General features: G+C 41.6%; 3 protein-coding genes and 1 long non-coding RNA gene across 11 annotated transcripts; 2 read left to right on the forward strand and 2 right to left on the reverse strand.

The window, feature by feature from the left end:
• Positions 1-7: 7 nt before the first annotated feature.
• gpr173 (G protein-coupled receptor 173) lies at positions 8-2,888 on the forward strand (the record flags this gene model as incomplete). Its single annotated transcript, XM_020611858.1, has 1 exon — positions 8-2,888. A coding segment is annotated over one exon (1,134 nt), but the record flags the coding sequence as incomplete, so codon positions are not given.
• Positions 2,889-3,365: 477 nt separating this feature from the next.
• wdr13 (WD repeat domain 13) lies at positions 3,366-12,721 on the reverse strand. Of its 7 annotated transcripts, none has more exons than XM_020611863.1 (11): positions 12,448-12,614; positions 12,001-12,086; positions 11,645-11,876; positions 11,175-11,284; positions 10,795-10,925; positions 10,403-10,710; positions 7,802-7,982; positions 7,495-7,636; positions 7,219-7,337; positions 6,306-6,486; positions 3,366-4,898 (listed from the first exon to the last, which is right to left on the reverse strand). In XM_020611863.1, exons 1-11 carry the CDS (start codon positions 12,523-12,525, stop codon positions 4,847-4,849), a joined length of 1,620 nt encoding a protein of 539 aa, XP_020467519.1. In that variant the 5' UTR covers positions 12,526-12,614; the 3' UTR covers positions 3,366-4,846. The 7 variants fall into 7 exon arrangements, with proteins under 7 accessions (XP_020467519.1, XP_020467522.1, XP_020467520.1 ...); XM_020611866.1 differs by lacking the exons at positions 3,366-4,898; positions 12,448-12,614 and adding exons at positions 5,681-6,117; positions 12,634-12,721; XM_020611864.1 differs by lacking the exon at positions 3,366-4,898 and adding an exon at positions 5,681-5,876.
• Positions 12,650-14,344, forward strand: LOC109966753 (uncharacterized). Its single transcript, XR_002275818.1, has 5 exons — positions 12,650-12,725; positions 13,154-13,404; positions 13,490-13,521; positions 13,621-13,690; positions 13,920-14,344. It is a non-coding gene; the product is annotated as an uncharacterized LOC109966753 (long non-coding RNA).
• A 130-nt stretch (positions 14,345-14,474) lies between these two features.
• LOC109966788 (porcupine O-acyltransferase) lies at positions 14,475-22,266 on the reverse strand. 2 transcript variants are annotated; one of them, XM_020611936.1, is made up of 15 exons: positions 22,109-22,266; positions 21,212-21,355; positions 20,924-21,116; positions 20,733-20,776; positions 20,411-20,592; positions 19,495-19,625; positions 19,379-19,399; positions 19,092-19,106; positions 18,858-18,983; positions 18,672-18,772; positions 18,470-18,546; positions 18,305-18,368; positions 18,017-18,102; positions 16,663-16,773; positions 14,475-16,331 (listed from the first exon to the last, which is right to left on the reverse strand). In XM_020611936.1, exons 2-15 carry the CDS (start codon positions 21,345-21,347, stop codon positions 16,230-16,232), a joined length of 1,389 nt encoding a protein of 462 aa, XP_020467592.1. In that variant the 5' UTR covers positions 21,348-21,355; positions 22,109-22,266; the 3' UTR covers positions 14,475-16,229. The 2 variants fall into 2 exon arrangements, with proteins under 2 accessions (XP_020467592.1, XP_020467593.1); XM_020611937.1 differs by lacking the exons at positions 18,017-18,102; positions 18,305-18,368.
• Positions 22,267-22,612: the final 346 nt, after the last annotated feature.

Here is a 22,612-nt window from a genome sequence, read left to right on the forward strand (position 1 = left end):
ACGGAGGGGGCGGCCCAGGGGCGGCAGCAGCAGTGAGGGCAGCAGCAACAGTGGAGGAGTCTCTGCCACAGATGTGTCTGCCTACTTTAAGCTGGTCTTCTTGGGTTTGATCATCTGTGTCAGCCTTGTAGGCAACCTCTTGGTCTCCCTGCTGGTTCTACGAGACAGGACACTTCACAAGGCTCCATATTTCTTTCTCCTGGACCTGTGCCTGGCTGATGCAGTCCGCTCCGCTGCCTGCTTCCCCTTTGTGCTGGTTTCTGTCCACAACAGCTCGGCCTGGACTTACAGTGCCTTGAGTTGTAAAGTTGTGGCTTTTATGGCTGTGCTGTTTTGTTTTCACGCTGCCTTCATGCTGTTTTGTGTTGCTGTCACCCGCTACCTTGCCATCGCCCACCACCGATTCTATGCCAAGCGCATGACCATATGGACTTGCGCCGCCATCATTTGCATGGTGTGGACTCTGGCCGTAGCCATGGCGTTCCCACCTGTCTTTGATGTGGGGACATACAAGTTCATCCGTGATGAGGATCAGTGCATTTTTGAACACCGCTACCTGAAGACCAACGACACCCTGGGCTTCATGCTCATGCTGGCTGTGGTGGTCCTGGCCACCCACGGTTTCTATGCCAAGCTGCTGCTGTTTGAGTACAGGCACCGTAAGATGAAACCTGTCCAGTTAGTGCCAGCTATCAGCCAGAACTGGACCTTCCACGGTCCCGGGGCCACCGGTCAAGCTGCAGCTAACTGGATTGCGGGATTTGGTCGTGGTCCCATGCCACCCACTCTGTTGGGCATCAGGCAAAATTTACACAATCAACACCGGCGGCTGCTCGGGATGGAAGAGGTGAGGTCAGAGAGGAGGCTGGGCAGGATGTTCTACACCATCACCCTACTCTTCCTGGTCCTCTGGGCTCCCTACATCGTGGCGTGCTTCTGGAGGGTGTTTGTCAAGTCCTGCGCCATCCCTCACAGGTACCTCTCCATTACAGTGTGGATGAGCTTTGCCCAAGCTGGAGTCAACCCCATCTTCTGCCTCCTTCTCAATGAGGACCTGAGGAAAGTGCTGAGAGCTCATCTGCCCACCTACTGGAGGACTAAACAACACCTGCCCCAGGATGAGGCCTACTGCATCATGTGATAAGAGAGTGTGTTAGGTTTTAAAGCGAAATGTGGAGAATAGAAGCGATGTAATGCACCTCGGTTAAGTGTCAGTGTCTCTTTTGTTGTTTTGCACGACAAAATCCAACTTTTGCCATCAAATGCAGGCATAGTGCCACATGATGAAGAATGCTGATATTTGAGTGTCAAGTGTGTCAGGTGCAGAGGCTTGAACAAGGCAACAGAAAAGCCCTGGTAACACTTTCATGGTTTGTATTTCTGGTGATGTACAGTATGATTAATATTAGGAAAGATCACAACAATCTCCACGCTATGTGTGACAGATGCCATTTTAAAATAATGTTGCCTTATTACAGAGGGACATGCCCCAGAGCTTTCAGCTGAGGAATAGTTTCTGTGTCACATGAGGCACAAAACAGACACACAGACGGTTGAAATCCTTGACGAAATGTGCCATGGATTGTGGATAGAAAGCATCGATGAGAGGGTTACTAACTCCGAACACATCGAGGAGCTTCTGAATGGAGTGACAGACCGACCTGGACGCCTTTTCATGTAATTCAAAGGAGACTGTAGAATACTGAGTGGACCCGATAACCTCGGATACATTTAATTAGCTGTTGTGAACCCAAGAAACCCCTAACATGCTTGATTTTTTGGACTTGATTTAGGGCGTGTCAGGTTTCTTTGTATCATAAAAAAACTGCCTGTTTTCCTTTGTTTGTAAACAATACATGTTAAGCAGATGACACTATTTTGAAATATGACTTGATTTCATATTGTATAGACTGTCCAGGAATGTATGTTCCTGCTTGTGTCTTTTTATATAGAATTTGTGTGTATGTGTGTATGTGTGATAGGAAGAGAAGAGATGAGGGAAGGGGTAGGACGGAGAAAAATAACAATGATAAAATAGGTTCCAGTTGAGTCAATATGAAAACAGCCTCATCTTGTGGTCTCAAAATCACACAAAACTGAACAGTCAACTTATGGAAATCCATTTAAAGGATAAATTTCCATAACCGGAAATGCAGTCTGCTTTTTAATGCTAATGTACAAGCTAATGTGAAATACAGATTTTTTAAAAAAGGAGAGAGGATTATTAGAAAACAACACTTGTACATTGCAAACAGGCCATGTAATGACTAAAAATGTAAATTACAATGTTAAAAAACTCTTTAACAAATGAGCTCTTATTTGCCAATGATGATCTTGGGAATGTTTTTTGAAGTACTGGTATGCTCTTATGAAAATCCAAAAAAAAAAAAAAGAAGAACTGAAGGTGCACTTAACTTGAAGGAAACTTGAACGTTAGCAGGCCCTCTTATATTTCCCTTCAACATAAATGTCAACATCTGAGTGTCTGGTTCACGTTACATTCAAAATCAAAACCTCTTCAGGCTGGATAAGACCCCAGAAACGTTTGATGTATGGAAACCAGCTTAGACTACATTACGATGTCTCTCCAAATTAAGATTCATGTAATGCAAATGTCTGACCTACAGTATGTTAGGCATAGATATATTTGTGCAGTCAATTCTCTAAATGTGGACAACTTGCACAGCATACTGTATTAGCATGCATTTCATAGATTCAAGACCGGATTACAACTTGTACAGATGTCGATATGGAAAGACAAAGTGAAAAGTAAGCTGAGGACTAAAACTTTATTGTCTGGCATTGCTTCGCGAGATGATATCCTGTAACTGTACAGTTTAACTGAGGTGGTTCTTTTGCCCACTCATCAATAAAGACTCTACTTTTGATGCATTCTGATTTTTGACCTGCCTGAACATTGACATGGCTGGACCTCTGTAAAACTAACTCAGGGTGCATTTCTGTTCCTGGAAAAAAAAATTGTGATGCATCAGTCTAGCTTTGTACACTTCACTGCATGAAATGAAAAGGCTATCTTGACTCTTTCCTCTCCACTAACCAACAGCCACTGTAGTGTCAAAAAGATTTGTGATTTGTTTGTTCAAATCTGTGCACAAAAACACAAACAAGTGAAGATGATAGAAACCTGTTAAGGGCTTGAACTGAGCAGCTACATGTGGATTCAACAAGTTTCTAAAGCCTTAAAACTTAAAGCAAGACTATGTAACTTTTACTAACAGTTATAAATGAAAATTACATGATGTTAAATGCTAAAATCTAGTGTAACAATAGCACAAATAGTCATAAAGACACGAACATGGCTAAAATATGTCATACATGATTAGCCACCAAAAGTAATTTAACATTTATCTGTACATTTAAAACACTTGTTTGATATGATGCTTAAAGCAGAGCCCTGACTATGTGATTTTTGTTTTTATCACTATGTAATACATATTCTAGGGGAAAAAATGTAATACACCCCAAAATTCAGAAGTGGGGACTATAAAAGTCACATAAATCCAAATAACCGCTCCACTGTACCAGACTTTCCAACCGTGGCATCTTCTGTGCAAACTGAGGGTTTAAGGTGGGATCCAGTCCCTCGGAAGACCAGAAAAGCACATTTTGTTTCTTTAGAGTTCACATACAGCAGGCTTACAGTAAACTATCTGGATAAACAACAGTTCATTCTGCATGTGTTTGGATTGAAACAATGAAATTTAAAACCAAATCTCAAATAACACTGCTGATAACAGAGCATTATATAGCCTGCTATGGCCTAACTGCTCAGCGTGAAAAGGAATATAGAGCGCATAGATAAAAATGTGTACTGATCTTTTTCTCTCCTGTGGTAAAACAAATCATACCGATTCCACATGTACAGCAACAGAGCCGTAATAATGCTTCTGACATTTATACACTAAAATAGAAAGGGTGGCGAGTAAAAAACATTTCTCGCTCTTAATTAGGGCCTTATTGAAATCCAGCCATCATATGATTGTGTATTCTCTCAATAAGCAATTAGCTAATATTTTGAATCTGAAAGAGAGATAATTTCTATTGTTTTTATTTATACCCTAAGTGCGTTTCCATAGTGAGCAGCATCAACTGTGTGAGGATCCTCTAAATAGACGAGGTTGAACAGGTTCTATCTGACTGGGCCTCTCTGTCTCCTCTGAACTGATGTTGAAGATTCATCTGTAGTGCTTATTTTTAGTTTTCTTCCCACTTCTCTCCAAGATACATAACAACAAAAGCTGTCTTCCTCATCTGTGAACACTTAGCCTCTGCTGTACATTCGGAAGATGCAGAGCTGTGCAGAGGCCTCGTTGCATTGTCCTGTCTGGTTCAAATAGGAGATGTTTTGTGTTGCTGTCTTGTAATTTTTTTTTTCCTTTTTTAAATCTGCCCGTTTCAAACAAACATGTCCTGACCTTCCCAGACAGCATTCTTTGTGCTTTCACTCCTACACAGCCACATTTATACATCACAAATATCCTCATCATCCTTGAGAGGAAAACAGTAAAGTCTGAACGCACTGCATTTGTTGATAAATCATAGCTTGTGTTCCTGCTACCTGTCACTTCGTTTCAGCCTGATGCCACAATGCTGTAGTTGATTATGTATTCCTTTCTTTATCCTACACTGAGATGCTGCAGACAGTGTGGAGATGGCAATGAGAGACTAATGTCTTGCAGTCCCATGATACACTACATTAGCCTGACAGTGCAATGCTAATCTATCATCTTTATAGCTTGTCTAGACCCAGAAAATAGAGGTTTCTACATATGTAAGTGCATGAAGGTGTGACTCCAATCTGTCTCAGTGGCTCCCAAGTTGGGGGTCAGGACCCCTTAAAGAGTCCCAAGAGGATTTCCAGAGGCCACCTGACATTTCTGCAAAACAAAACAATACCATTTTTCTGGTTTTTCTAGTGAATTACAGCATCACTGCCAACAACTCTCAAATCCAAAAGAAGGCTACTTTGAGAGTTCATATGCTAAAAAGGTTGGATTTAGAATTACAGTTTTTCTAATCTAGGGTTCTTGACCATCTGAAGCAAATTTCACAGCAATGCATTCATTATGTTATTTCAATCATTAACCTGACTGTAGCACCGGTTGCAAAGAAAGGGGACTGCCTGAACTGTAGGGCTCATTGTCTGGGGACCACGAACATCTGTACAAGACTTTATGGCAGCCTGTCAAACACTTGCTTAGACATTTCATTGCGGACCAAAGCACCAGTGTTGACTGACAGCACCACCCACTGAGGCATGGCACTAGGGTGGCTAATGAGTGACAGGCAAACAGGCAGAGGAGGTTAGTTTTGTCAGCTGGAACATATTAAAAAGGTAAAACATTACTGACCCTTTATATCTTTAATACCACATCAATGATGATATTTAAGCTGTTTCATGATGTTAAAGTAATGTTGGGATTTTGGTTGTAACACAATATTACAGACGCACCTAATGCTGCAGTACATTTTTAGACACCTTTTACTCACTGATGTGGGGGGGCTGTGCAGATCTTGAAGACCCACACAATGACTAACACTCTCCTACACTGTAGGCTTGACCACCCTACCACACTGAGCTCTTCTGACATTTGTATTTCCATTTTAAATTCCATTGTTTCCAATGTATTTTTTGAAAAAGGAAACAGACAACTTTGTCAGTTACAGCAGTTTATTCCGTATGTGTGCTAAATAAATATTATGAATCTGCAACCAGAATGAACACACACACACACACACAGGTAAGTACAAACGTACTTAAAACACACTTGTGTATCTTTTATGATCAGTTTGATCACTGATTCTGAGCTCAGTGTCATGCACATGGTCTCAAAGGCAAACGGGCAACTGTGGAACTGAAAACAAATAAGGCAGTTTTACTACACTTGATTACACTGCTTGAACAACAGTTACACAAATAGTGAACCAGATCTATGCCAGCGGGACTGTCAGCGTTGGTGTCTCGGGAAGATTACGTTGCATCTTCACATCAATTCTGTCATTTCCAAATGAGTCGGAGGTGAGCCATGACGCATGCATGGGAGTAGTGCTTTCTCTTTGTTCAGAAGAAATTTCTCAGCCGCGACCGTAGGAGTACTGACACATAAACACACACCCTTGAATTTCTAAGACATCCCCACCACCTACACCGCATGGAGTTCTATCCGATTGCACTTGAGTATCTTTACGCTGAATGCAGCCTGTTACATTCCAGTGAAAATCTACAGACTTGTTATTGGATGGAGAGATTGCTGTACAACGTATGGGAGCATTTTACCACTCACTTCTGCTCCCGCCTCCAGATGATGACCATGCCAGTGGAATCAGCAGATGCCAGTAAACTTTCATCACAGTTGAAGCTGACATCCAGCACTGGTCCCCCATGACCCTGCAGCTTGTTCACTATAGCCTTGGTGTTGCGTTCAACATCAAAGAAATAGACACAAGCGTCCTCACTGCCAGTCACTGGGTCGGAGACAAAATCAGAAGACATTAAGAGAAATCACAAGGACGACTTTGTAAATAAATGATGGCGGCCTCATTAAAACAATTCTGAATAAACAAACAATCTCAAGAGATAATTATTCTTATGACAACCATAAAATCATCTACAGTAAATGCACATTACGCCCTTTAAATTTCTAGCAGAACAAAAGAATTTGGAGATGCTGCCAGTTTTGACACAAATGCTTCCCAGGCGTCTTTGCTGCTTGTTGTTCTTTGAAATAATGTACGTAACCACACGGCAAAATATCAGTGCCTTTCCTAACAATTTAATTTCAACACATCGTTAAGCAAAGATTCTTCAGGGTATTATTATGAGTGAGAAACTGTTAATTGGAAGCACACACCTGACAATTTAAACAAAGCAAAGACTTGACTATAATGAAAAGTTGATTCTTTGAAAAAATGAATAAAGCTCAGAGGTAAAGCCATGTCAACTGATTGCCTGTAATGACTTCCACTGATTACATATTTCTGATTTCTAAAAATTCCCTTGGTAGATGAACACTTACATGAAACCAAGCTAAAAACAAAGTAGGTGACATGGATGGTGAAAGGTTGCCAATTATTTTTGTTTTGCTCTTTTCATCCAAATCCAAGCATCTTTTTTTTCCCCCCGAACTGGAAGGTCTGCAGAAAGCGATGAACTGTGGTCTAATTTTCTCTTCAGATATCACAGCAGGGAGGTCTTACCCACACAGGCCCCCTGTCTGAAAGACATGAGGGGGCAGAAGATGCTGTGAACAAGCTGGGATCCATGCTGGATAGGGAAGCTTCTCTTCAGCTGTAGTGTGCCCTCGTTGTCCACCACCCTGCCAAAGAAAAGGAGGCATAACGAATCAAATTCAACAGAACTAGGTAAATACATCTTCACATACGTTACATCAGTGAAGATGTTAGAGATTTAAATTCCATCTCAGCACAGCAGAGACAAAACTGCCTTTTAGTAAACAGCCCTTCCAGATGGACCTGTACAGCAGCAGCTTATTGACACAGGCGTTGACCAGAAGGGAGGGGTCTCTGGCCTCTCTGCTAATCCACGACCTGGCAGATATGCTGCAGATAGAGCTGCCTTCACTCACAACCAGACGCTTGGCTTTGGTCAGCTTCCCTGTGGGATGGATGGAGGTGGAAAGAGGAGAGACAGAGCCACCGTGTTCTCTCTCAGTCAAAGCTGCTATTCATTCCATGACACATGCTAAAACTGATGACATCATTTGTAATGTGATCAGTGGACACTTTTTCCTGTGCCAAATGGGAAAAAACATGAGAATACCTGTAGCCATGTCAAACAGGAAGGAGAAGATGCTCCCCCTGTCATCACCAGCCCAAAGGATCCTCCCCGGAGCATCAAAGGACAGAGACAGCACGCGGCCTGTCAGCTTACTGGAGCCCCCCTTCACCTTCTTTCCAGTGGAGATGTTCACCACCTGCAGGTGGTGCTTGCTGTTTCCCACCTGGAACACAGAACGGCAAGTGATGACCTTTATTAATTCCACAGGGAAGCCGACTGTGAAAAGCACTGGTTGTAGTGTTTTTGCTTTAGAAATCAGACATGAAAACCAGTGCAGGGTTTATCTTTGTAACATGTTAAATATTTCTTTGAGCTTTAGTTCTCTAAGCCCTGCATGTGAAGTATTAATGGGCAGTGTGTTGGAAATAGACTATCACGTGTTAAGGTTCATAGACCGGTATAATACCACAGACACCGTGTAATCTGACAGACTGTCTCGCTGTAGATGAGACCACTGAAGGACTGCTGTGGTCGGCAGGCCAGGTAAAATTGTACAAAGGAACCAGTGTTGTGACCAACTGTCAGTTAAAACAAATAGCAGCCTCCCTCAGGTTCCATTTAATGAGGAATAAATGGGTACTGCTGTCTGATTTCATTTCTATCCTGCTCATCATTTAAAATATTTGCCACTGAAAACATGCACTTAAATCTAAATCATCCAGGACATTTACCACTTTTGTTTTAGTTACAATAGCTGACATTTAATTATAAAATTTTAAATCAATGCCTCCACAGTGAAAGTATGCATGACGTTATTGTAAATGAGGTGAAAGGATACTAATGGCAGGATTTTACTCTGCATGTGAACTTTGTCAATACACTTCACTCACAAATGTGAAACGTGGGTTGAATAAAATGTGTGACACTAATTCATCTGACAGCATGTTATGGACTTGGAAGAGAAAAAAAGAACAGCAAAACCCATCATCATTCTAAGGTTCAGGGTATATACTAGGACCAGACCAGAGCAAAGGGTTAAATTATTTTCTTAAGTCCTACATTTTCTGAATGCCATGTCATAAAATTAGAATATGGTCTGAAGTATGAAGAAAACAGTAAAGATGTGGCAGCACAACAGCTGAAAGAAAGGATGGGCAGTGGTCGTGGAGGAGCTGAGGTCAGTAAAGCAAAGCAGGGATGTAAACTTGTCAGAGGAAATTCACACACACAAGACAAGGCAACCAGAAATGTACATCTATAACAACTCTAATTTTAAGCTATCTCTCTGCCGTTGCACTTAAACACAAGTCTGACATTGCTGAAGTCGTTGCATTTTGGACTTGCATTAGCAATATCAGAGAAAGGCTGCTGAAGTTGATGCATTTTAGACTTGCATTAGCAATATCAGAGAAAGGTGTGTCTCATAATCCAAAAAGCACCTCCTCATATTCAGGCAAACAGAATTCTCTCTTTTGTCTTTCATCATTTTATATGATACATTTCAGTTTATGCTAACTGTAAATAACAGACTACAGTACAGGGAACCTGCAGCCAATGCAGTGGGCCAGCACTCACAGGGAACAGGAGACTATGATTTAACAACGGGAATGATTTATTTTCTGGGCACAAGCTGGCCAACTACTAAGGACCAATATCTATAATCAGAAAAACACACAGCTAGCGTTGGACTGAAAAAGACGCCAGACACAACTCAATGACTATGTCTCTCTCTCCCTCTCTCTCGTTTTTCCCCTCAGTGTGACACAGACACAGTCTTTAAACTGCTCCCATCTGAGAAACCAAACCTTGCCACAATCAAAGGGAGCAGCTGGGAAAAACGTTTCCCCAAAGTATTTAACTATAGAAACAAGGCAGTGCCCAAGAAACAACGGTGCCACAGCAACCTGCAGGCTGACAGTCAACATTAAGAAGGATTTTAAAACACCAATAAACTAAAAAACAAGCCAAGACAGACTCATGATTTAGTGTCAGTGTGACAAGGACTGATGACAAAGTATAACCGCTCTCCAAAACATAATCTGCTTCAAATCCACAGCTATAACATCTCAAAGTTCATTAGCAAAATCCATAAAGTAGTGGGATGTCCAAATCTTTACCAAATGGACAAAAAAACAGTTCAAACATGAGCCTTAAGTATTTTACAAGAACTAACATTTTAAATGAACACAGCCACGACCGCAGGTGTGTCTGCACCCTTTGGTGCATCAGTGTGATAACGTAAGGGACCGTCTGCCATTTACTGATATGTACAAGAACAACAAATATAAATCAGTAAACTGTTTTAAACAATATGCAGTTTCTTGTTTCTTTTCCCATTAATAAATACAAAATGTAATAATTTGGGCCCCTGTTTAGTTTTGATGTAATTTACTGAGTGGAAGGACATTTCTGCCTCTGTATCATGTTATCCAGTATTTAAAGGTGCCATTACTGTCATTGATGTTATATCAGTGTTTAAAACTTAATATTTGTGAATCAGGACCTCCGGTACTTGGATCAGTTATCTTGTGGGGAAAAAAAAAACTATAAAATATTTCAGATATGTATTTAATATCTTCTGCTGTTGATTTCATTTTCTGGTTTCATTGTGGGTTGTGATAACGCGTCTCAAATGTGACTCACCACAGTAAGATTGTTATTCATGGGCTGGAAAGTGCAGCAGAGCAACTCGCTGGATTCTGGGTCTCTGACCTCTCGGATGCAACGACCATCCTCTGTGTTCCAGATACGCAGAGTCCCATCCAGTGATGTCGACACAATGATGTCATTGCTGAGAGACCAAGCAAAGTCTGTGACAGGACCCACGTGACCTTTCAGGGTCACCTTCACACTGGGAGGACGCGGAGACAATGCCATGATGGACAGGGTACCATCCAGTGAGCAGCAGGCAAGGAGGTGCTTATCATCATTGGCAAACTGCAGCCGTGGAACTAAAATAACCAAAGGCAGAAGATAAGATTAAATACAATTTGGACACATTTACAAACATATTATTATAAATTTAATTTTGTTACCAGCAGAGTCCACATGCTGGTCAAATATGTGGTGCATGCCAGCAAAAGCATAATTTTCACTCAAGGTTGTGTCCCCTGCCATGGCACGACTGGCCTCCGCCACCGAGGTGGGCACCAAACTGCCCGGAGGCCTGCAGCCAGACACAAACTATCATGTAAGCATATACAATCAATGCAACACACCTCACAGCCCTTGCCTACATCTGACAACTCAACATATGAGTTCTGATCACTACACAGAGCAACAAAACCAGAATAGCTAATAAATCTAAAATCCAAAAACTCAAAGGTGAAATAAATCAGAATTCAGCTGCTCAAGGCGATGAGACAAGATGTTTGGATACAAGCTGAGGATCTCAGTGTGGCGCTCTTCCTGGTACCTCTCATCATAGACTGCTCTGTTCATCTGTGCCTGTAGCTGGTAGGAGCCTCTGCTGACAGACCGGCGGTGACCACGAACCCCTTGGGCACGGGGGTCCTCCTCAAAGTCCTGCCCAGGAAGAGAGGAAAAGAAATGGAGGGGAGCCATAGGAGGAGACAGAACCTTGTAGGTGTGAGTGCAAGTAAATAAGTTGTGACCCTAAATAACCATCACTAAATACTGAAAACCTATTGAAATCACCATGCCATTTTAATGATACTGCCCATAAAAATGGGCAATGCCAACCATTTCAACCAAGCTGCTCAGTTTAATATGCATGGGCAACCAAAGTACTATGCTGCTAGTCTCGCCATTCAGAGGTATCCCATATGTTGTATTCTATCTCCTCTTCCAAATTAGTACAGGTACCTCTCCTCTTTAATATTTCTCTTCTACTTTCCCTGTCCTTTCTGTTTCTTTGGGTCTGACCTCCATACGGTCCAGTGTGGTGCGGGAGCTGCGCACACTGCTGGCCCTGAAGCTGCTCTGCTCAGACAGGGGCCCGTAGCGCAGGGCCAGCAGCTGACTACGCAGCCTCAGGTACTGCCTGCGCAGCCCTGGCTCAAAGCCACACTTGGCGTTCTCTCTGAGCAGCTGGCTGCGTCGGCGGATGTACTGAGTTCGGAACTGTGGGAACGTAGGCGTGCGGTATGCATTGTACCTAGGTAAAGAAAGAAGTGACAACACACAATAACTCACAAGAGATCAATTAGCAATTACAGGTCTGAACAGTATCATCTGTTTAAAATATTAAAACCTGCAGCCTGCCAACCTGCCAGTCTCACCTTGCGTCCACTGCCAAAACCTGCTGCCAAACTGCTGCCATACCACAAACACTCTGGGTAGAGGAAGCCACTGCCAGGACAGATCCCTGTCAAAAAATACACAACATTTAGTTCATATTGTTAGCTACTCTAACAAATAAACTAAACTTAGCCACTGTATGAGAAGAAAGGCCAGCTAGCATCAATGCTACTTTTATATAACTCTCACATCCACAACGTTGAATCAAGTCATGATGCAGAATTTAATGGCATCCTCGGGGAAAACCTTGTTATGAACCTACATATTTTCAAGCGAGTTTGTCACCATAAAATCATCATCGAAGTCAACCGAAATAATCACAAAGAGCTACAGAACGAATGGTTTGGGCAATTTTTGCATGCGGGTAGCAAGTAATACCAAGAGCAGGAGAGCCTTCCTTTGACAGCTAAGGTAGCAAAGCTAATTACCACACGGTAGCTAACAATTAGCAAGTTAGCCACAATATCATATGCGATGTCCACCCATAAAAATCTGTTTTCGTGCATTATTCGACGAACATAGATAGTCTAAAAGTTAGCAATTTCATACGGCGTACAAGGCGTTCACTATCCTAAAACAAGAAACAAAAAGATATACATTTGTAAACGGCTCACCTTCCCTAGCTTTACTCCATGACGGCTTTTTCTGTCAGGTCACGTGACACGACATGCCCCGCCCATTGGCTGATGGACCTACGTGAATCCAGGTGACGTTTATCATTTGATAAATTAACTACGAGAAACAGACTACAGTGTGATTGCATTAGAACATGCACAAGAAAAGACCACGACCAAAACAGACAGTATTTGATTTAGACTACTACATCATCGTTTCACGTGACATAAATGATACTTTCAGCACTTTTAATACAGCAAATTTTTAACATCATAAATATATTGTTTATCTTTAACCTCCCATCCTTCAATCACACCAGCACAAAGTAATAACAATGGTTGTGTTTTGCAAAGACTTGATTTGTCTATCACTTAATGAGTTTGTAACAAAATTATACCCTTTATCCAGTGTGGCTGATCAACACAAAAATGAGTGATCCACGATCTATGATATTAATGTAAACAACACTAGCACCTTGCCTGTAACATGATGAAAATGATTTCTTTTCATGGACAATAGGTGAACACACAGTTCCAGTAGGTTCACAGTGGCAGTATAACAAAGTCAGCTCTGAGGTTTCGCCTGGCTCAGCAGAGGCCTACAGAGATCTGGGGCATTCAATTCAGCTCAGCTGACAGGGCTCTTTGCTTGTTCATGGAGCTCTTTCTGGAACGGGCCATTCACAAGCACAGGCCATAAATGATCAAGTTGAAGACCACATTGAAAACACTATTCTCAAAAAAAAACAGCCAAAATGCCAGGAACAAAAGGTAAGCATTGTTAAACAAAAAATTAAACTCTACAAAATACTTTAAAAATGTATCTGAGCTAACTGAATATTACCATGCTTTTCAGGTAATAAGTCAGACAAGAAGCCAGCTACCAAGGTGGGAAAATCATTACTATAATAATTCATAATTGTACTTTTCCATTCTCAACTTGTACATTTGCATGTTGCTTAATTATATTTTTGTTTTATTTCACAGCAACCTCAAAGTCCTAAAGAGCAGCCTAAGAAAGGTGATCAGAAAGGAGACGATAACAAGAAGCAAGGAGGTAAGCATTGAACTGAAATGTCTTTTTACTTCATCAGTTGTTATTTAAACCCAGTGAAGCTAATCTGTGCACAAACTATATAATTTCCAAGTAAATAAAAAACATTTCCAGCTTTGTGTGATATGATCCTTCAGTGTTTTGGACATTACAATAAACACACAGTGTGAAAATATAATGTGATTGCTGTGTCCCCAGTGAAGGCATCTGTCGGTGTTTCATCCCCTCACAGGACAGCCGAAGGGAGAGAAACAGTAACTTCCAGGCATTTGTAAAGATGGCTTTGAAGACACTGCTGGGGTCCTGCCGTCGTAAACACGGGGGTCCTTGGGGCAGACAGAGCTGAGTGCACCTCCCTTCTCCTCCACACTTTCCCCTCCAGTCTGCAGACTGGGCTACATCTTCTCTCCTCTCAGAGACAGAAAGTGAATGTGATCTCCGTCTATCACATCTGTTGTTCAACTCCTGTTCCTTCCCCCTTGCCAAACTTTTCTCTGTCCCCTTCCCCACACTGGATGCTCAGAGAAAGGCCCCAGGTAAAGCTGGATCATTGCTTTGAGCAGAAAAACTGTCACTCTTTTGCAATCCTTCCCTCCCTCACCCTCACCCCATGACTGTCTGACAGTTCAGATTCTTCATGTAAATAATGATGATTCTATAAACAACAATTTCTTAAGCAGTCCATGTGTATTTAACTTTTTTTTTTTTTACAGCTGATGTCCAGACATACGTCTCTGTTCAGATTCTTTCCACAATGAATTACACAAACACAACAACAGAGGTTTCATGTAAAATTTTATAAAAATATCACAGTTGTGTCAGTGCCTTCACATTTACATCAAAGAAAAAAAAAGTAAAGATCAGAATAGTATTTAAAATACTCGGTGGATTGAGTGGCATTACATCTGCAGAGACTGAGCACTGGTGCTCGGGCATGAACAAACATTCAGGCTCTATTCTAAACACTACATCTCCTTTAATATTGTAGATTTAAGAAAGATGCACAAAATGTGATCACAATCTGAAACACACGTTCTTTCATCAGTTACTGAAATGCATAATTAAAAGCAGCAATGTAATAAAAATCTATACTTAGGGATAAATATTTACAGTAATATAATAGCCATACTGTATAATTTCATCGTGAGTCTGTAAGATGTAAGAGATATTTAAACATTTTTACAGTAACACGTGTAATACTGTTCTTTCCAGTACTGAAGAGCGAGAGCTTGCTTCTAATGTTCATATATACTAATAACACCTTCTCTAAGCAAAGGTGAAAATTCAGTTCAAAGGCAATCATCAAAATAACACTAAGCAAAATACAAACACTAGTAGGACGTTGCAACACAAAAATGAACTGACTGAATTAATTGACTTACAGTACTATTTACTTTTCTTTATCTAAATTCACAAATGGAAAAGCTGCGCTCTTTTCATTCAAAAGTAAACCCCTTGTTGTCTTATACATGCTCAGGAGACAGACTCTGTTACAGGACAAGCCTCGTGAGAGTCTGTATTTTTCCTACTGCCAACAAATTCCATAAAAGGACAAAAGACAACAGTGAACTGATTCTACTAACAGCACTGCCTTTGTACCCGAAACTTAATCCATCTTATTCTTCTGTGTCAAAGACCTCCACTGTTGTCCACAAAGGCATGAGCCATGCTGTTGCCGTAGGTGGCATGCTCCTCCATTGAAATGAACATAGGCACCATAGTTTGATTAGACTCAATCCCTCATTCACTGTTCTGCTGCCACATGCAGCCCCAGAGCACCAAATGCATATTGATCTGCCACTGAAAATACAGTAGTTCCTGACAAATGCACCGATTAATCCTCTTTGAGTAACATTTATTAAAATGTACACTGCCTAGGTGCATTAGGTAATCAATCTGCCTTTTTTTTTTTTTTAATCAAACTATACTGAATAGCCTTGGGGCTGAGAACAACAGGCAGTCTGGAAGAGTCCTAAAGAATTAAGAGATGTCTACTTACTTTGTTGGTTTTGGTCTTTTCATTGGATTTGTTGAATGTAAGAAAACTGTAGAATACTGCCAGCCTTATCCTTCAAACCTAAAACTACAATTGTAAAACACTTGAGGAGAAGTGAATCCACATCTGGATCTGTCACAGCAGACGGTGAAAACTAGATAATTGGCTCTATCATGTATCCACAGAAACTAGCAACCAATCTCCACCACGCTGATAGATATTGACTGTGGCTCACAGTGAAACGTCAGTAACTGCTGTCACAACATGAGGGCTCAACAACTGTGGCTCAGATAAAAAGGATACGATATAAGGAAGAGGAAGGAAAAGCGGGCTATCATTTCACGGATATCAAAACTAGTCCCCAGGTCAGAATACGAGATCACCCAGTTGCGGTGTGGCACAGTCTAAAACCACTGTGTGTTGGTTTATCACTGCATACAGGCTGATTCTGTTCTCTTTGTTCTGATGAAAGTCACAGTGCAGAAATGGAGAACCAACCAATATCTCTCATTATTGCTTCTTTCACCTTTTCCCTGTCCCCTTTTATTAGAGAATGATGCGGTACAATATCCAGCATCCAAATGCGACCCAGTGGCTTGTCCAGCTCAGCTCTGACCACTTCTGAATGGTATGATGTGTGATATCGTCCTGTAGGAGGCGGTAAGTACCATGTAAGCTCAATATGACAGTATACAGTATTATTTACACCTTTCATTAAAACATCTTTACAAAAACATAGAAGTTATCATTCATTTGTTCAAAATTTAGGAGCAGATTTGTAACTAAAGTCATGTCACATACTGTGGTGTGCTGCACATTTTATGTTGTAATGTATTTAGCTTTTGAATGCCATTTACTCAAGTTCTAGTTTAGTTATTATTGTAAACTGTTCTGGAGCTGCTGCCTGCACCTTCAGACTGTTTCTACTGCAACATGTAAATTTCCTCTCTGGGACCATGATGTGCTTATCTTTCAGTACCTCCTCCTCCTCCATGTAGTCCACACTGGAGTTGAACACAGAACCCAGGTACGTCAGGTGGACTATTGCCAAAGCGCTGAATGCAATGTTAATCATATACACCCACAGCTCCTGCAGAGGAAGAGACAAGCATTATGTGAGAGCAAGGGAAGTAATTAATCAAAATTTCAGACACTTTTCCACTGTAATCTATGTGGGTTTTCTTTTAAGAGTCCTGAAAGTCTACCTCTCTCAATCAGTCTCTTATACAGTCACGATGAAGCAGATGATGTGTGACTGACTGTTAAATGCATAATAAAAAGGCTCTATAACTTTGATTGTTGCTTTATTATTAATACACATTTGGTATCATGGAGAAAAAAAAAATTCAAACCGTGTATTTGAAGTCATTTATCCCCATCCTTGCTTCTTTTGATGTGTGTAACCAAGGTAACATAAAGGATTTTTGCTGGGCACCATTTTCCTGCCATTGTAACCTGAGAAAGTCTGACCTCCTTGAAGAGTACAGGCCCAGCAGGGCTCTGAGATCTTTAGGAAGCAGTCAGCTGGTAGACATCTGCTGTACACAGATGGAACCAGCTTCCTGATGACCTTAAATGTGCCCCAACTCTAGCCACTTTCAAACAAACAAACAAGTTGCACTCAGGTCACCCTACAACTTATTACTGCTTCTGATCTTCCTTTACCCTTCTCCACTTGTGTTTTATTTTCTGTATTTTATCCAGCTTTTTAATCATCTTATTTTGTCTTAATTGATTTTTTATTTTTTAATTATTTTAATGCTGTTCTACTGCTTTTCTTTGAAATCCCTCTGGTTGAAATGTGCCCTTATAATTAAAGCTGCCTTGCTGTTTCTAAAATTGACACAAACAAAGACAGAATTTAAAATAAAATGCAATACCAAGTACAGGTTACATTTGAAATAAAGACTTATTTGCTTTCTTGCAGAGAGTTTGATAAGGAGATTGATAACACTCCTATAAGAGTGCACTAAATATTAAGCTGAGGCCAGGAGGGAGTTAGCTTAGCATAAAGACCGCAAGCAAGCATAAAAAGCTAATCTGACTCTAGCCAAAGGTTATACAATCCATCAGTATATCAGTGACACCAGAAAGTCACTGCAACTTCCAAGAGAGTTCATCATAAAACAAAAACTTGTGCCCAGTCTCAGCTAATCATCTCATGGCTATAGCTTCATATTTAGCACCTTGTGTTGTCAATCTTCTCATCTAACTTTTGGCATGAAAACAAATAAGCATATTCACCAAAATCTTAAAGTATTGTTAATGATAAATGGCTGGCAATAAATTTCCTTCTCCCAAAAAAAGAGAAGGAAGAAAAAGGTGTATGTTACCTTTTTATTCTGGTGACTGCAGTTTGGCTGACATTTCCTTGACAGTATACAGGCATTAAAAATTGTTGCAAGCCTCTTGCGCAACACTGAAACACAAAAAAAGACCAAAACATTCAAATGAACCCAAGACAGAATTTATTCTCAATCATATTAGGCAAGGTACAAGCACTGCAGTGAACAAAAACACTGTGTAGTAGTGGCTGCAATTAACCATTACTGCAAAGTTAAGCACTTTCTCTAGATGTAAAGGTTTGTAATGTGAAAAAGATATAACAGGCAGCCTCTTACCATGCTCAATATATGTTATGAACCCCAGTGATATCAGAACTGCACCCAGATGAAAACTCAAACCCTGGCAGACATATAGAGTTAGAATCATAACAGTCCACTCATTGACAGACACACATTCAACTCTAGAGAACTAGTTAGGTAAGACTTCCACACATCACTCACATGCAGAAGGGCGCTGGCTGTATACGTCACCATGATGGCAGAGAACGTCCCGAATTTGAGAGCACTCTTAAAAACATCTGTGAGAAGACAGGCTCAGCTTGCATGACAGTGTCTGTTTAAGTGAGCCATTATCATTCCATTTATAATGAGAATGAAAAGCAAAAACAGCTGCTGCCATCTTGCAACCGGAGTTATAACTCACAGGTGTGCAGAAAGCGAGACATGGGCAGATTCCATGACGTTACCACCTCCACCATGGACCGAGGAAACTCTATATTGAGGGGCTTGGCCACGGTGATATCCCTACAGAACAAAAGGAGGGGCCCTGTTTAAAAACGTGAATAAAGGGAACCACACTTTAAGTTAGTATCACACATGCAATTCTGACCATTTCAGGTTTTCTTTCTCCTCGGTGAAGCCTGCCCCAGCCAGACTTGTAGTAGTCTCGCTCAGATAACCAACAAAATAATTGCTGAAGTGGAAAGACATTGTGTTCTCATACGCCAGCAACCACCTAATTTAATGACATAAAATAAGGAAGGAACAGATGGATATTACATTCCAATTTCAGGCAAAAATCCAACTTAAGAAACTAAATATTACACAACAGTAAAGGACATACTTTGCAGGTGTACCTCTGAGAAGCAACAGAATAAAGAGAGAAGTTGTAGCATTTAATGTTAGTGATACATTAAATTCACACAAATGTTTTATTGACTTGCCATGTGATGATCTACGTCTCAGCACGGTTTTTAAAGATGGTGAAACAGCTACGGTAAATGAGGGGGTGAGACAGATGTCCCGGTACACATGTGGCTGCACAGAGAGGGGGAACAATGTGGATACATACATGCAGGTAAACGTGACACACAAATGGTAAACAGTGCTGGACGTGTTCAGAGTCATTACCTGATCTTCCTCCTCTTTTTGCTGTAAACAGATTAGATAGAATTTATCCATAAATGATAAGTGCTCCAAGACAGGGAATAAACAACCAACTGATTGCTCTTTAAAAAAAAAATCACCTTCGTAGTAGCTTGTCTCCATAGACAGGTATGAAATAAGGGAAGAGGTATGGAGCCACACAGTTGGAAATAACGAGGCAGAGCTGGCTCTTCACCCAGCTGACAGACACTTTTAAGAGCCATGAAAAGCTCTGAGGAAAAAAAGAACCAAAGTTTATGAAGTTAACAGCTGGTCTCAAGATAAATGTTTTAAACAATCCTCCTCCTTCCATACTTAAAGCTGCAGTATGTAACGTATGGTAGCATTAGCATGAAACTCCAAATCAATCCACTCTGCTCCACCCAGCACCCCCCTCTCCCTTCTCCACTATGACCTGCTAAGCTCCACCACGCTCTACCCAGATCATGGTAGAGCGGGTCACAGGAGGCTTTGGCAGCCACCTCTCAACACTAAAGGTGGGTACACACTTAACGACTGCAGCGTCGACTATGAATGGTATTTGGATGTGATGACTGATCAGACCCAGTTGGACCGAGTCAGGCTCAGTCGTGTTGTATGTGCCATGTAATGATTCTAATCTTAACTCAAATAGTAATAGAGTAAAAACTGCTGAACTGCGGCAGGGGAATGAACGGCTCTAGATTATTAACTTAATTCAAACACATACCACAAAAGGACTGATACGTTTCAGTTCCCTCTGTAGCTGTATAGTCTGCATTGTCGATGTCCCTCCATCCAAGATCTTGCCAGAAATTCCCCTTAGGTGTGTACCCCTTCCCAACTGTTCAGGACTAAAATCTACTTAAGTTGGTGGAAACAGTTGCTAAATGTGGCCTGTCCAGACTTAGAAGGTCTTAACCAGTTGTCAAGTGTGTGCCCAGCTTAAAACAAATTCTGGAGCATATCTCCACAACAAAAATATTTGAAAAAAATACTGTCATACTGTAGATTTAAGAGCTACTGCATCATACTTACTATCTTACGTCCTTCCAAAGCTTCTTTGTAGCTGTTAAAGCTGATCCAGGGACCAAAGATGACTGTGCCCACAAAGTAAATATAGCCCATGAACTCGATGGGTGAGGGTACACTGGTCACAACACCTCTGTCCAGATCGAAGGCCAGTGAGATGGCTTTCATGGCAACCACCATCTGTGAACCTGGATGACAGCAGCAGCACTTAAGCAGTCACTAGATTCCAAAATAAAAACCACAGCTGGTGCTGCTTACTGATGCTATTGCTAGGATTCATCAGGAATATGCCAAATACTGCTGCCTACAGTATAAATGCCTGGCCTACCTCTCATCTTGTGCCAGTTAGTGGTGTCCATCATGTGCAGTTCTCTAATAAAATCAGATAAGAATAGTCTCAGCTATGATGTAGTACTCTCTGCAAATGAATCTTTAACAACACTGGCTTCGAAACTTTAATTTCAGCCATATTTGCTGTGTGCTGCTGAGGCATCAGGTACCAGAGGAGAGCACTCTTACCCCAGCAGCAGATAGATGAGCACAGTGATGGAGAGAAAGGTGCCTCGGATGCTAGAGTGGCGGCACAGGAAGAGGAAGAGGTAGCAGAGAAGGCTGAGAAGGACCACCCAGATCATATGAAGCTCAAAGAACAGGTAGAGAGTGTAGAAACCTCCGGCCACTGTGCCCAGGTGTTTCACAAAAGAGGGGAGGCCTGACACAGCAAGAATGAAAAGGGTGATCAGTGGTGATGATTGCTATATGAATGGTGAATTGCACTAAATAGACACAAAATAACCAGACTCTTACCTAACATCCAGAGAAGCCGACACAGCAGGCAGATAAGCAGCAGCTGCCATACCTGCTCCAACCCCTGCTGAGCAGTAGGCAGCAGGCAGCCATGAGCAAGCTCTTGGAAAAACTTCTGTCTGCTGAACGCTCCCATCACTGCACCTAAAAAGCAGAGCGAAGTCGAACACTGCATTGTAATACCTCAAACAAGGTATCTGTCTTACCAGTGTCTATGGATATAAAGCACAAGTACAACATACCATATATGTACTGCACTTCTGCAGGCATATGCAAACTTGCAGGCAAACATAGCCTAAATTCACTCACACTACAAACTTCAAATCCCAGCATGCAGAGCAAGTCACTACAAATCTGTGCAAAAATACATGCAATAGGTGTCAGTTTTAAAGATGATACTATTAATTATACTGTACTGTATTTACATATATGATCATTCTCATCATCATCATTTTTATTTTATGACAAGTATCATCACATGATAAATTCGTGTCAGACAGAAAGCATGGAAACCACAGCACAATAAGACGCTAATTACACCTTGTGACAGCTGTGTTAGTTGCTCACAGAGCAGTGTGCACAGCATTAGACACATGCTATTCTGCCAGGCATGCTCTCTCCGCAATGCCGTCGACCAAGGGGATGAGTTGACCCACGGCTGCCTTACAACCACACATACAGCATGGTTCGATATGTCCAGCGCTGCGCGACTTGTCATAAAGCCAAACATCTTAAATTTATCCGGGTATCCCGGTAAAGACGGCTAACCTCGCTTCTCTCACACAGAGGGATTTACAGTCCTGCTAACCACGTACTTGTGAGCTTGTCCCCAGCCCCCACACAACAACTAAATGGATGCCCCGGGCATGTCAGTGTGCTTTCCAGAGGAAAACTCACCCTTTCAAAGCGGCAGCTGGAGGTTCCGCCCCGTGTTTCTACCCAGATGGTTTTCCGTCCCTTTACAGTCACTTCAGTGTGTGTGTGTGCTGCCGCTGGGTTTTAAGCACACTCGGTGCAGACGATGCTTTTCTGGATAACTCCCATCGTCACATCATCAGCACCACTACCTTCTGGTCTATAAAGCCACGCGAAGACATATCAACCAATCCCCTGCTTAGGACCGATGATCTCAGCCAATCGCTGCTTCCGTTGGCGTTAAGTGACAGCCGAAACACCAATCAGAATCAGCGCCCACCATTACCGGCGTCTTTCGACCAATAGGATGTGTACAACATGCAGATGGAATCAGAGACCGTCAATCGCATCTGGCTGAAAAGATGTGGTAGAAGATGCTGCGGAGGAATGCACGGTGGATCCAAATTATAAAATAAATGTACAATTAGCCTACATTTTCTTTTGGGAAATGCTTCACAAACAAATCCAGATTCAAGAACAGAAGAG

Source organism: Monopterus albus, unplaced genomic scaffold (assembly GCF_001952655.1).
Source record: "Monopterus albus unplaced genomic scaffold, M_albus_1.0 scaffold118.1, whole genome shotgun sequence".
NCBI classification, from domain to species: Eukaryota; Metazoa; Chordata; class Actinopteri; order Synbranchiformes; family Synbranchidae; genus Monopterus; species Monopterus albus.

Coding starts and splice junctions, on each gene's coding strand:
- wdr13 (XM_020611862.1), bottom strand. CDS start 12,525: ATGCACGAAAACAGATTTTTATGGGTGGACATCGCATATGATATTGTG. Junction 11,877..12,000: donor GTTTTGGCAGTGGACGCAAG/GTGAGACTGGCA, acceptor TTCTTTACCTAG/GTACAATGCATACCGCACGC. Junction 10,711..10,794: donor CCAGCATGTGGACTCTGCTG/GTAACAAAATTA, acceptor TGGTTATTTTAG/TTCCACGGCTGCAGTTTGCC.
- LOC109966788 (XM_020611936.1), bottom strand. CDS start 21,347: ATGGGAGCGTTCAGCAGACAGAAGTTTTTCCAAGAGCTTGCTCATGGC. Junction 20,593..20,732: donor TAACTGGCACAAGATGAGAG/GTAGGCCAGGCA, acceptor GCTGTCATCCAG/GTTCACAGATGGTGGTTGCC. Junction 16,774..18,016: donor GCAGTCACCAGAATAAAAAG/GTAACATACACC, acceptor CTTCCTCTGCAG/GAGCTGTGGGTGTATATGAT.